Genomic DNA, 12,845 nt, shown 5'->3' on the forward strand with positions numbered 1-12,845 from the left:
TTTTAGGAGAAGCATAGCCAATGGAGCTATTCTTTATTTGCTCTTCTTATGGAAAAATAAGAACAGTGAGCCCTCCCATACAAAACAGTATGTGGAGCTGAGGTTTGGTGTCAGCTGAAAGCCTTTCTATAAATAGTGTGCTGCAAAGTGGTTGGGAATGAAAGGCTCCATGTAAAAGTGCCTCACTGCCACCCCACAGGCTGCAGCAGCTGCTGCTGTCCCTCCTCCAGGACATACCTCTCCTCTGCCAGCCCTCAGGGAGCAGTTGTGGTGCCCTGATTATTGATTGGGATTTCCTAGGGGAGGGGAGAGATAGTAATGTCTTCTCTGGAGTAGTGTGAAGATGTCCTGGCTTATGAGCAACCTTCTCTATATTCTGGGGCTGGCTGAGAGATTATATGGAGTATTCCCTTCATCTTACCAGTGCCAGAGGGGGCAGTAACAGCTGATCTGACTTCTGAAGCTCAGAAAGAGTTGCCTTCATTTAGTATGCGATCCTTGAATTTGCTAGAGATTGGATCTCCCCTCTGCAGACAGTGTGCTGGTAACATGAGGCTTTCTATTTTTGCCCAGTGGCATTTTTAAGTATAGCAGGTTAGAAATTATACCAGTAATATCCCTCTTGTACCCTTATGTCACTTATACCACTTATTTGTCTTGACCTGTTTAAAAACTGTCTTGGCTGGTTTCATTTCATTGTCTAGTTTGGATACGTTACTGCTTTCTGGTTTCAGACAGTGGGGGAAATGTTGGGGTTTGTCCTGAGATAAGCACACCTCTACAACTCTTTCTCTCTCCAAAATGAGTTCTTGCTAGTTGTTACTTTCAGGTTTTCTGAAGGGTTGGAGTGCAGGAGTACATCAATTCCAGCAAATGATGATTTTAGCCGGGTCAACTCAGCAGAGAAGTGGGACAAGAGAAGCTCTGTGTGGTGGAAGCCACTTTGTGGTGGCTTCTTCTCATAGTGCAGCAAACTCAAAGTTCAGCTGAGGACCAGCCGTTAGTGCTGAGGCAGTCTCAGGTGGAAGTACACCAGCTTAAATCTGCCACCATTACCTTTTTGTTTGTTTGTTTTTTCATTTTTTCCCCTCTTTCTCATCCCTTGCCTTTCTCTAGAGCTTGCAGTATTTGGATGTGTCCGTCCTGGGTGAGCTGGTTCCTCGTCTGTGTGAACTGATCAAAAGTGGAGTAGGCCTTGGCACAAAGGTATGTCTTTGGTTTTAATAGTTCAGTATGAATGAGACCAAGCTGTCACTTTAAAAGACATAGTCAAAAGAACCGTATTTACATTGACAATTCTCTGTATTCCCTTCTTCATCTCCAAATGGAATAATTTTTCATCTGAGTCCCAACCCACTACGTCACTTTTCTGAAGGTGTGCTGCCCTTATCTCCCCTGGGCTACATGGCTGCTGTGACACTTGAGTGCAGAAGGTTATTCTTGATTGTAAATCTTCCAGGACCATCTGTCTTGAGTGTGGGTCCTTTTTCACTTTCTAATTCAATTCTTGTCATTCATTTTTTACAACCTGTTTTACTGTGTCAACCCTTGGCCTATCAGGGTAGAGGCTGAGTGGGTCTAGATCAGGTCATACAAATGCATGTAGTACTCCAGCAAGTATTAACAGTAATAACCAGGAGCTAATACTGTTTTATCTTACCTTTGTTTTCCTTTGCACTCTTCCAGGGAGGCTGTGCCAGCGTGATTGTGTCATTAACCACACAGTGCCCTCAAGACTTAACGCCTTATTCAGGTAAGGTTTGTTTCCAGTGTCAGGTTTTACAGGTGCTTTTTGTTGCTGTGGTATTTCCTCCCTTGATTTTATCACATGAATGATCTTTACATGTGTATCTTCCTCAGAGAGCTGTTTGAAGTTACCTTTTTTGTTTGAGGGAGTGGGTCCTGGGGGTGTTAAGTACCTCACCAAGGTGGAAGAGGCAGAGGAAGGAATTGAGGAAATTCACTGGCACCCAACAGGAACAGACAAAAGTACCTCTCAACTCTCTTGGAGCAGACTAACAATCCCTGTGTTAGTGCTTCACTGTCAATAAGCATTTGTTCCTCAACTTGAGCTATGGGAGCACCATAAACAAGGACTTTGCCTCATTGGGTCTCCTTTTTGCAATTTATTGTGATTTGATAGTAGAAAGAAGGTTGCCTTTGTGCTGTGAAATAGAAATAAAGCTGAAAGCATGATCAGCTGGGTGCTCACGTATAGGAACATTATCAGTCAAGGTGTGCAAAACACTAGCACTGGTTGAAGCATAAGGACCAGACAGACCTATAACCTCACAAATATGCAGTGAGGAAAAAACGCATAAGTTCAGGCTATTGTAATTCTTGCCATAGCAATAAAACATGATACTTTTGAGAAAGCAAAGTCTCTTCCAACAGGCAAACTTATGAGCGCGCTACTTAGTGGCCTGACTGATCGCAACAGCGTGGTACAGAAGTCCTTTGCCTTTGCTATGGGGCATCTAGTCCGGGTGAGTTGGGGTTGGTTTTAGGTTTTATCCTGCTCTTTTGCTGATGGGTTTTTTTGAAGTGTTGGAGTGATTTGAGTCCCTTCCCTGTTACAGACTTCCCGGGACAGTAGCACTGAGAAGCTGCTGCACAAACTCAGCAGTTGGTACATGGAAAAGGAAGGTACGTTGCTGTTGGAGTATTCAGTGCAGAAAATGTTCCTGGCAAAAGGTAGTAAAGAAACATTTCTATATTGGGATGCTTGGCTGAGTAATTCCTATGCATTGGTATACAATACTGTGCCTTACTCTGCTTCCCAAGAGGCAGACCAAGCAGTTAAAAGGATACTCCTGCTTCCCAGTCATAATGTGGCTTGTTTTGCTCCTTCAGAGCCAGTTTACAGAGCAGGCTGTGCTTTAACTGTGCATGCTATGGGACGCTATAGCCCAGATGTACTCAAGAACCATGCCAAGCATGTGCTGCCATTGGCTTTTCTTGGAATGCATGAGGTTCCTGAAGAAGAGAAAGGAGAGAAAGAGAATTCTGCTCTGTGGACTGAAGTTTGGCAGGAAAATGTACCTGGTAAGTTGTGTTAAGATTTGTAAAGCTTTTGGGGAAACATGGGGCAAGAAATACCATGCCTTCTGGAATTGTATTTTGGAAAATAGAGTTTTGGGAGTAAGATTTGGGAAGATTTTTCTCCATTTTCTTCCTTGCTGAAAATTCTTGGATGAAGGTTAGCTTCTCTGGCTATATATAAAATAATTACAAACGTGTTGATCACAAGGATAGACAGACAGAGTTGGAAGAAGTATTTTAAGACTGTGAGACACTGAATGCCACTGTAATATGGCCTTGATCATGGTGCAGATAACTGGACATCTTTGGAAATTTTGATGCTAGCCTTTAAGGGCTGAGACACACTTTAAAGTTACAGAGCCTGTGTCTCTGGTTGGAGATCTCTCTGGTAATACCTATGGTTTTAACTTTAATGAATGAATCTATGCTATAAAAGTGCTGCTCTGTCTGTAGAGGAAGATCTGGATGCATGATAGAATTTTTTTGCTGGCTCCTTTTGTGATGTGATTTCAGATCTGGTCCCTCAGTCACCGGGAGCTGCAAAAAGGTTTTCTAGTGACCTGTTCTTGAGAAGAAAAAAAAAAATCCTATTCCTTAGAAACAGGCTAACACAATGTCTAGTGTTTGCTGTACGGAAGGAGTGAGCTGAGCTCTATGTCTAGATACACACCAAAGACTTTCTTTGGAAGCCCCTAGAAAGTGAATCCATCTTCAACTAGCCTGGGAGGAATTCTTCACCCCTTTGCCTGAAGTAGGCTTTTCTGATGTGTTTCATGGCCAAAAACCCCAAGAAATCTGTAACTGGTTGTTTGGTTTTTGTTTTTAGGGAGGTGGGGGTTGGGGAGTTGTTGTTTGTGGGTTTGGTTTTTGGTTTTTTTTTCCTAATAAGATCAGATTTTTGTTTGATTTGTTGCAAAATTACGGTTTTCCTCCATTTGATGTGCAGGTACTCAAGGAGGCATCAGACTGTATATGCAGGAGTTGATAACCATCACCCAGAAGGCTCTGCAGTCCCAGTCCTGGAAGATGAAAGCCCAGGGAGCAGCTGCCATGGCATCAATTGCCAAGCAGACAGGCTCCCTTGTACCGCCACATCTGGGAATGGTGCTCTCCGCGCTGCTGCAAGGCCTGCCAGGGAGAACCTGGACTGGGAAGGTAAAGAGGAAACTGTCAGCTCATGGATCACTGTGAGCCCAGTACCACGTGGCCCTTGAGTCAGGAAATACAATGTTCCGTGCTGCAGAGCAGCACCTGTAAGAACTTACAGAGTCTACCTTTTGCCCTGCATTTAGCAGATGACACAAATAACAGGGAAGATAAGGAGATTGTTTTAGGAGTTAGACTACTTCAACTGCACCATATTCTAGCTTTGAGGGGTACTAGCATGTGCTCAGAGGCACTGCAAGGCCCCTTTCTGCTGCCAGTTCAGTGCAGAGTGGAAGCCTAGTCCTTTGCAGCCTCTACAACAGGAATAGGAGGAAACAGACAGACATTGCTTCTCTCAATTGGTGTCACGGGCATATTTCCGCACTGCCTCTTGCAACAGAGTACAAAGGTTTCCCCTGTGTGGCAGGACTGCCATTTGACTGTGTGTCTGTTTTACTCGTTGCAGGAGGAGCTGTTAAAGGCCATTGCCACTGTTGTCTCTGCGTGCAGGTAAGTGTCTTGAATGAGATGGTTCTCTCGGGATCTGAGATCTCAAAAAGGAGGTTGTTACACGGTGTTACTGCCTAATGGGGTGCTAAGAGACTCTGGAAAGTTTGTGATTGCCATTCTGATCTGCCATCAGCATGTGAGAAGTCCTTCTCCACTTTGCATATCAGTGTATGGGTCACTGCTGAAAGCTGGGAGGGGCAAGTGGTGCTTCAGAGAGACCTGCAGAAGTGGTTGATTTAGGGAGGAAGATGATGTTGAGAGGCCAGAATTGCTATGAGGAAAGAAGAGACTAAGGGGAAGGATGTACACTGTAAAGGGAAAAAGAGTAAGAGGTAGAAGGGTAGTGAGGGGGCAAGTGCTTTGGAGCATGCGAGAGAAGAGGAAAGAAAAACAGAACAGACAAAGAGCAAGGAAGAGCACCAGAGTGTAACTTCTGTTACAACTGCTAGTAGGCAATTGAGTGGCTGGACATAGGAATTAATTCCTATCTGGGAAAAAGTTTTTGGAAACAGAGTAACGTGGGTCTGATAGTTCCTATGTGCATTGCATTTCAGTGCAGAGTTGCAGAAGTCAGTGCCTGGTCAGCCCACCATCAAAGATACTGTCCAGGCTGTCCTGAAAGAATGTCTTAAAGAGAATCTGAAGTACAAGCTGGTGGCGCTGCGCTGTGCGGCTGAGGTGCTGCAGGCAACAAAGGAAGACCGATTCCAGGAACTTACAGAAATCATCTTTCCCATGATAAAGAAGGTGACAATTCAGCTTCTTGAGTTTTCTCTATCAAATCGAAACACCCAAGTGGTGACAGGCCAGCTGATGCTGGCCATGTGCCAGGCTTCTGCCCAGAAGGCTACTGGTGTGAGGAAAACCCCACACTCAACTAGGTCTTTGGTGGGGCTGATTCCAAATTGTTGGTGAGCCCTGGGGGATTATACCTGTGCTACCCAAATTCCAAATTAGCCCAACTGTTCTCTAGACAGAATCCTCCCTGTGGTGTCCAGCACTGCCCTGATACAGCATTAAAAGATAATTTCTGGCTGCTCTACAGGCAGCAAGAGACTCCTGGGAAGCCGTGTAGGGTGCTTCTGTTTAGTGTCATCAGAGCTTTGCAACTCTGCGAGTGGTTCTCGTGTAGCACAGGCAGATGTTTGAATGCCAGGCCACAGAGCCTGTGGTGCACTGCCACAGGCTGCCAATGGCGCCTGGGCCGCCAGTGGCCCCGGTGGCCTGTCCCCATCTGTGTGGAGGCACAGGCGGGGTACAAGGACTGGTGTGTGCAGACACCAGGGAAGACTGAGCTGCGCTGCAGTGTGTGCTCAGCCTGCCTTCATCCTTCTGTCGATCATACCTTCCCCCATGGCCTCCACAGAACTCTCTGGAGAGCGTGGGTGCGGGTTTCCCAAAGCATGATGAAGAGGACGAGGACACGAGGGAGAAGGAGATGCAGATGGAGTCCCTGATCTGTGCCTTCGAGACCCTGGGCAAAGCCTGGCCAAGGAGCCCGGAGACACAGCGTAAGTCTGCTAATGATGTGCAGAGCAAACTGTTTCCTCTTAAAATAAAAAGTGGGAGGGAGGGAGGAACCTGGAGATCATGTGGGAAGCGAGGAGGCTTTCGAGAAGATGTAGGATCTTGCTGCCTGCAGCTTGCAAGATTTTCAGTGAGAAAGCTGCCCCAACAGCTTTCCTGCAGAGTAGCCCATCCTTGGGGAAATTCTATTACTTTTGTCCTTAATTCACTTCACAAAAATGTTCTGAGTTTGCAGACTTGCAGGATGCTTGAGGTGGCCTAGCTGATGAAAAGCAGCCTAGTTCTGCTGCTCACATTTATGTTTACATCAAAGCCATAGAAGATAGAGGAACTGGGAATATCTGGGAGGGGCAGGGAGGGGAAAAAAGTTGTTTTTATTAGCATGGCAGAGTGTGTAAGGCAGCTGTTTCATCCTCCAGCATTTGCATGAATGAGTTGATGTGGTGAAGATTTTCAGGGTCACTTGTTACAGGATGTTGACCTGGTCATAAGCAGTAACTAGCTTGATGTCACTTGGAGAGGAGCACCTGGGAAACAGACTAGGAAGTGTTTACTTCTGCCTTTTTCTGTGGTAACACAATGCCAATCTTATTTTCCTGTAGGTTGCTATCGCCAAGAGTTTTGCAAGTTAATGTGTGACCGTCTGAAACTGAGCACATGGAAAGTGCAGCTTGGAGTGCTACAAGCCATGAATGCCTACTTTCAAGGGTAATTCTTCTTTCTGCAATCCACTTCAGTGATTTGTCTTTTCTTTCTTGCTTCAAACTGTTTAATGAACTTGAGGATGACACTGGATTCTTGGAGAAGTTGAGCAGACTTCTTTCTCAGTGATGCAGGGTGCCTGACTGTTTTTGCATTTGACAGGCTAATGCTGTTTGATGAGGAACACTCCGACCCTGTGGCTTTGACAGAAATACTGCTGGAAACCTGTTCCTCTATCACCCATTCTTTAGGTAAATGGACTTTGTCTTGGTTTATGATTGATGATGAATTGCTTGTTAATACATTCCTCCTCTGGGGGTTTGGCTGGTGGAGGAAATGCAGAATAAGCGTAAGATGTCAGAGGTAACATTTTGCCCACCATTGCACTGGATTGTGATTACTGTGATATTGCAGTAACGGCTTGAGACTGTACTGTGCAGAGTGCAGTGCACAGAGAAGTGCACTCCTCTGGTGCAAGAGGGCTCTGAAAGGGGAGGGAAAGGTAGACAGACTGTGCAACCTCTCAGAACTGCAAATCAGAAATACAGTAATTTTCTTCATGCAGAAGGTGGACCCCATGTAATCAAGCTATTCCTGATTTAAAAAACCACGTTTTTCTCCTCCACAGTTCAGGCTTCCTGAACACATATGCATTATATATCCAAGATTATAGTATCCAAGAGATACCCCAAATTTTCTCAGATAGCCAGTGCATGAAGCTCCAAGGCTTTGAGGCAGTTTGTGCTCTCCCTGAGCTGGATGCCCATGGGGATACAAGTGCTACCTGTGGCACGTTGACAGTCATGGGGCTCTTCAGTACTTTGGTAGTGTTCCCACTTGTCCTATGACTGTAATGGTACCCTGGGTCACATATCTGCATGTGGCTCTTGTTTCTGGTGTGCCTAAAGGCAGCACCTACTTTAGCACTAGCTACCAATTCAAACATCCCTTCAGAGAAAGTTTCTTTTAGATATCAGTCCTCACGGAATGAAAATTATTAAGGTGAGTACCTTGATAAGATTTCAGCTCAGAGGCCAAGTAACTTCTTGTGACAAGCTTGTGCTTGATGTCATAGGGTTTATCTACCCTCACCTAATGCTACTTGTTAACATTTGTATGGTCTATAGCCAGTACAACTCCCCAGAAGAACGGTCTGTTATGCACAGTTGTCTGTGATCACACTGCAGCTGTGCCAGTGTTTTGTTCCCTTCTGGCATGTGTAAGGAACAGGAGCTGTGTGGTAGTAGCAGAGGCAACGCACAAGGTTTAGTTGACTTGTCAACCTCCGATTGTTCACTTTCTGCCATTCAAATGTGCCTAACTGGGGAGCACTGCAGACTGACAGCACAAATGAGAGCTCAGTGAACTGTGCTAATAAAAGTGGTCTGGGACCACAGTGGTGACTGCATTTCGTACAGTTAGTGTGTATTTGGTTCTCAATGTGGTTGTGGGCTTTCTTGTTTGTTTTCTTTAAATCCCTTAGAAAACAAAAGCTACACGTCCATAAGAACAGAAGCTTTATCTGTGATACAACTGCTGCTCACCAAACTACAAGGTGAGACTTTTTTGCTTACCACCTGAAGAGCCACAGCTAAGTAAAAATGGTCCCTGGCTGTGTGGCCTGGAACCGTGGAGAGATGGCCTTGCCTTTTGCTTGCAGCACTGGGTGATTCTGGGGCAGCTGGGACTTGGGAGTTGGGGAGGGCTTGAAGTAACAGGGGCTGATGTCAAAGTCTAAAAAAGTACTGTTGGTTACTCCTTGGAAAATTCAGGAAAATTCAGCAAGGAGGGTCCCTTGGGGAGCATACGGAACTGACTGAGCGTCTTGTCAGATTCTGCATTATGTTCAGTCTCCAGAGAGGAGGGAGCTTCTGTTTGTTCCTTTATACCCTTTCAGAGTCAAGTTTAGTTCCTCACTGTTACTTATGATTTAAGCCTTGCAGAATTGACTTCGGAGGATGAATCTTGCCAGGTCTCAAGGTCATATGTATCTGTAGCAAATTTTTCCTTTGGATTTCTGTTATGCATTTTGTGTTTCCTTTATTCTACAAGTCTTCTAACATACCTCTTTCATGAAGGAGTTGTAACATGGGAAATGCTTGGTTCTTCAGGCCTTTGCATTCACATGTTACAGGCTTAGACAATGAAACCTAGCCCAAGTGGGCAGGACTCCCTGTGCAGGAGGCAGCACATGCACCCAAGTGTCCAGCTGAATTTATGCTCTCCTGAAAACGCAGTATGGACTACCAGGGAAAGGTTAAGGCAGTCGCTGTTCCAACCTGTCTGGGGAAAGAGATGACCTTTTGGGGTTTTTTGGCATTCTGATGTTCATGTCCAGTGTCTGTCTTTATCTACACAGAAGCTCAACAGTGGGAAAACCTGACACCAGAAAGCAGAGAGCAACTCATTCGTTCGTTGTCTACAATGGCGTCAGATAGCAGACCCGAGCTACAGGAGAGGGCGTTTGTATTGAAGAAAACACTTGAAAATCTTGATTAAGTTGTAAAAAGTAAATTTCAAAGTGCCATGTAAAACAAAAACAAAAAAGTGCAGTGGTCTGAAAACCAAGTGGGGAAATGAAGATTACTCTGTAGGATGCATCATTCCTGGCCAAAATAAAAAATGCCTTAATTTCTTTTCCCCGTTAATGTTATTTTTACTCTTTTAAGCTGATGGTTACTTGTTTTATCAGTAAATACCTCTAACAGTCTGCCCTAGAATGTAAGTGTGCAACATGAAAAATGCAAGGGCAAGATGCTTTTTTTTTCCTTTAAATCGGCAAAAGAATGTTACATCCCCTTTGTCCTTCAGAGGAATTGTTGAAAAACCACCAGTGCAGAAAGTGAAAAATGTATTGATTTTCACTTGTTGTGTATGTAGAGATCTGTTACCTGGTGTATAAACAGTAAATCTTCAGCACTCTGCAATAGTGCTGGTGTTCATCTTTAGAGAACGAAATGCTTCCCTTGATGAGGCATGTGTTAAACTCCTGTGGCTTCCCAGGGACAGGGTTTCATCTGACACCCACCTCTGCATCTGCTTGTTCCTCCCTTGCAGCCTGTTTGTGCATGATGAAAGGCAGAGTACTGTTAACTTTGCTCCTTCCTCTTCTCTGACCTCAACATGGATTGACCGAGATTATGCCTTCCCCAGCTGGCAACCTCGGCCTCCCAAACTTTAAATGAGAACTTTTTTCCTCAAAGGATGCACAAGAGAGCACTTTAACTGAGCTGTGTGGGACAAAGTTGGGGCTAGTTGGTACCCAGGTGGAACACTGCTCTTCTCAAAATTGTTTTGCATGGACACTCCTCAGCTCCAGGAAATGAAAAAAACCCCTGAAAACAATCTTTTCTAGATATGTTTTTGAAGAGCGTTTGAAGTTTGCAATGACACATTTTTTTTAAGAGTGGTAATGTTTTATTCCCTTCCTATTGGTAAACTTGTTCTTGCTTTGGAAACCTGTAACAATTTAGACTTGTCAATATTTGTAAGAAACTGAATCATCTGTCATTTATCAGAGCCCAAGTCATGATGGTTTCTAGCAAATACTTTTTAATTTGCACTTAAGAAGCAAGATTATATCTGCAGCAACATGGGAGTAAAATTGCTCTATGGTGATGTGGCCATGCTGCCTATCTCCTTTTTTTTTTTTTTTTCCCCCTCCAACAAAAGACAAACCTGACCACTATAGCAACAGACTTTTAATAGTGTGAAGACAGCACGGCTCCATAACCTGACCAGTATGTGTACAGCTTTTTGGGGATAAATGCTTTGCTGATGGTGAAATAAAATCATTAGTGTGGGCAATATCACGTCCATGGCTTTCAGCATAGGAAGGCGTGTTTTTTTTTTTTCTTACAGTCTGCAGCTTCTTTCAAATCTGCTCTGCTAGGGAGAGGGTTGCTGAGATGACAGACGTCACATTTCCTCCATGCCCATTTATTCAGATTCAGGTATGCAGTACCTACTTTCCCCTCAGGTGCCATTTCCCTGTCAGTGTTTTCTGGTACTGTAACAATCTCGTTGTTGCTCTTCATGGAGAGGAATGTAATTTTGTGAACACCTGGTAAGAAAATGTCATGAAGAAATGGGCAGGTAGAGCTGTCCCACTGTGGCTCTCGTGTAGCAGAAACCTCAGCGAGCACTACACATTGTACACTAGAACTGGTCAGTGGGCAACTCCTTGGTGCTGGGAGCTGGTGCTATAATGTTTTGATTTACACCTTGTTGCAGGGAGCTGCTCTTTGTTTACGTGTAGTTTGAACTATTGAGCACAGTGTACATTTAAAGATTTTACTGGGCAAATCACTTTGCAGTATCTTTAGCAAGTTGCTTACCGTGACATGTAGTGTCATGAGTTCTCTTTTTTTTGTGTTAGGTGATTACCAGTGATGCTTTGCTGTAGCAGTTCATTGTCTGACTTGGGTTTTTTCATATTGGTGAGTGACAGTAACAGAAAAGCAAAAGCCTCCATGTCTCTGGTAATTTGAGTTTTCACTGTGGACTGGAGTATTCAGAGGCAATGCCTGGTATGGTCTAATGACTGTACGTAGAATAACTGTAATCATTGTCAATAGCAACCTGAATTTCTCTATTGGGGATTTACACTAGAGGGAAGAGCGTATTCTAGGAACTCTATAAACAGCTGGATTAACAACTCTGGCCAAGAGCGTTAGGAAGGTTAGAGATGGTATGACACTTTCTGAATCACAAAGCAATATGTCTTTCTCGTGATTACAGAGCAGATTCAGAGCTCCTCTCTAAAGCATGTGCCTATACACAAAACCTACCTGTACAAAAGTTAATTAAGTCAGAGGTTTGATTTCTACCCCCCTCGCATTTGTAAACTTGATAGGATTAAAAAAAAAATAAATAGATGTGGCCTTCCTAGAGTTTCTCCTCTAAAAGTGATTGCACTATGTAAAACACACTGTACTTTGCCCAGCACGGGCATCTCTTGTGCTGCTGCGATGCTTTGTATACCCGGAGTGCAGTGCGCAGACTTGACTCTAGCACTCTCATTCTGACTTACAAGCCGTTGCTTAAATGGATGTATATTGAGAAAAGTTTTCTAATGTTGCAAGATCTCCATCAAATTCACTGCAATCTGTACTGTCCAAGTATGTGAATGGTCTGACTGAAAGAAAATCCTCCTGCTTACCAAAAAGATAAAATGAAATAAAAGCTGCATGACCTGTTCCTTGAAGTGACTGGTGGTGGTTTTTTCTCCTGGGGTATTTTATAGCATCCTTGTTTTCCAAACTGCAGTTCTGCTTTGCCCCTCACCCCATGGACATGGATGGTAGCTCTGCAGTTTTAGAAGGAACTTTTGTGGGTTTTGTGGGTTTTTTTGGGGTTGTTTTTGTTTGGTTGGTTTGGTTTGGAGCTTTTGGTGGGGGTGGTTGTGGGTTTTTTTTGGTTTTCTTTTAATTTTTTTTTTAAGCCCACAGTTTGCAACCAGGCAGGGTTAGGGGATGTGTTGCATTATGTAGACACATTCTTTGTATATATTATATGTACATTCTTACACTTTGTGTATATTATATATACATGGCAGATGAGGCCATGAGATTAATATTTAAGAGCAATTTGCAAATACTGTTAAAGTAACTTGGGAGTTAGTTGTTGATGATTGCTTTGCTCCATAACAATTATAGTCGCTCAAAAATTGCTATGCCACTTTTCTCTGGAATTTGACAACAGGCAAGGAAGGTAATGTTTACACTTTGTAACAGGTCTTCTGAATGCTGTAAAACACTGAGGAAAATCTGATTTGACTACCATTCTATAGCTTCAGTGCCTTCAGTTCCTCCTGTTAAGCTTACAGAGCTACTGCTTATATACATTTCTGTGTAAATGCTTACAGAGGGATGATAGGAATTACTTATGGGACACCAAAAGGAATAAATGTGGTCAGC

General features: G+C 43.9%; 1 protein-coding gene across 2 annotated transcripts in view; it reads left to right on the top strand.

Moving 5' to 3' along the window:
• ECPAS (Ecm29 proteasome adaptor and scaffold) overlaps positions 1-12,133 on the top strand; it is a 61,127-nt gene extending 48,994 nt beyond the window's left edge. For both annotated transcript variants that reach the window (XM_027710242.2, XM_027710243.2), the window contains exons 37-49: positions 1,117-1,206; positions 1,687-1,753; positions 2,395-2,486; positions 2,580-2,646; positions 2,854-3,045; positions 3,989-4,197; positions 4,655-4,698; positions 5,253-5,445; positions 6,065-6,209; positions 6,828-6,933; positions 7,090-7,178; positions 8,411-8,482; positions 9,287-12,133. In XM_027710242.2, the coding sequence (XP_027566043.2) occupies positions 1,117-1,206; positions 1,687-1,753; positions 2,395-2,486; positions 2,580-2,646; positions 2,854-3,045; positions 3,989-4,197; positions 4,655-4,698; positions 5,253-5,445; positions 6,065-6,209; positions 6,828-6,933; positions 7,090-7,178; positions 8,411-8,482; positions 9,287-9,426 (1,506 nt within the window). In that variant the 3' untranslated portion in view covers positions 9,427-12,133. The remainder of the gene's footprint in view (positions 1-1,116; positions 1,207-1,686; positions 1,754-2,394; positions 2,487-2,579; positions 2,647-2,853; positions 3,046-3,988; positions 4,198-4,654; positions 4,699-5,252; positions 5,446-6,064; positions 6,210-6,827; positions 6,934-7,089; positions 7,179-8,410; positions 8,483-9,286) is intronic.
• Positions 12,134-12,845: the final 712 nt, after the last annotated feature.

This window comes from Pipra filicauda, unplaced genomic scaffold, assembly GCF_003945595.2.
Source record: "Pipra filicauda isolate LSUMZ 115617 unplaced genomic scaffold, ASM394559v2 scaffold71_size5581439_pilon, whole genome shotgun sequence".
In the NCBI taxonomy this organism is placed as follows: Eukaryota; Metazoa; Chordata; class Aves; order Passeriformes; family Pipridae; genus Pipra; species Pipra filicauda.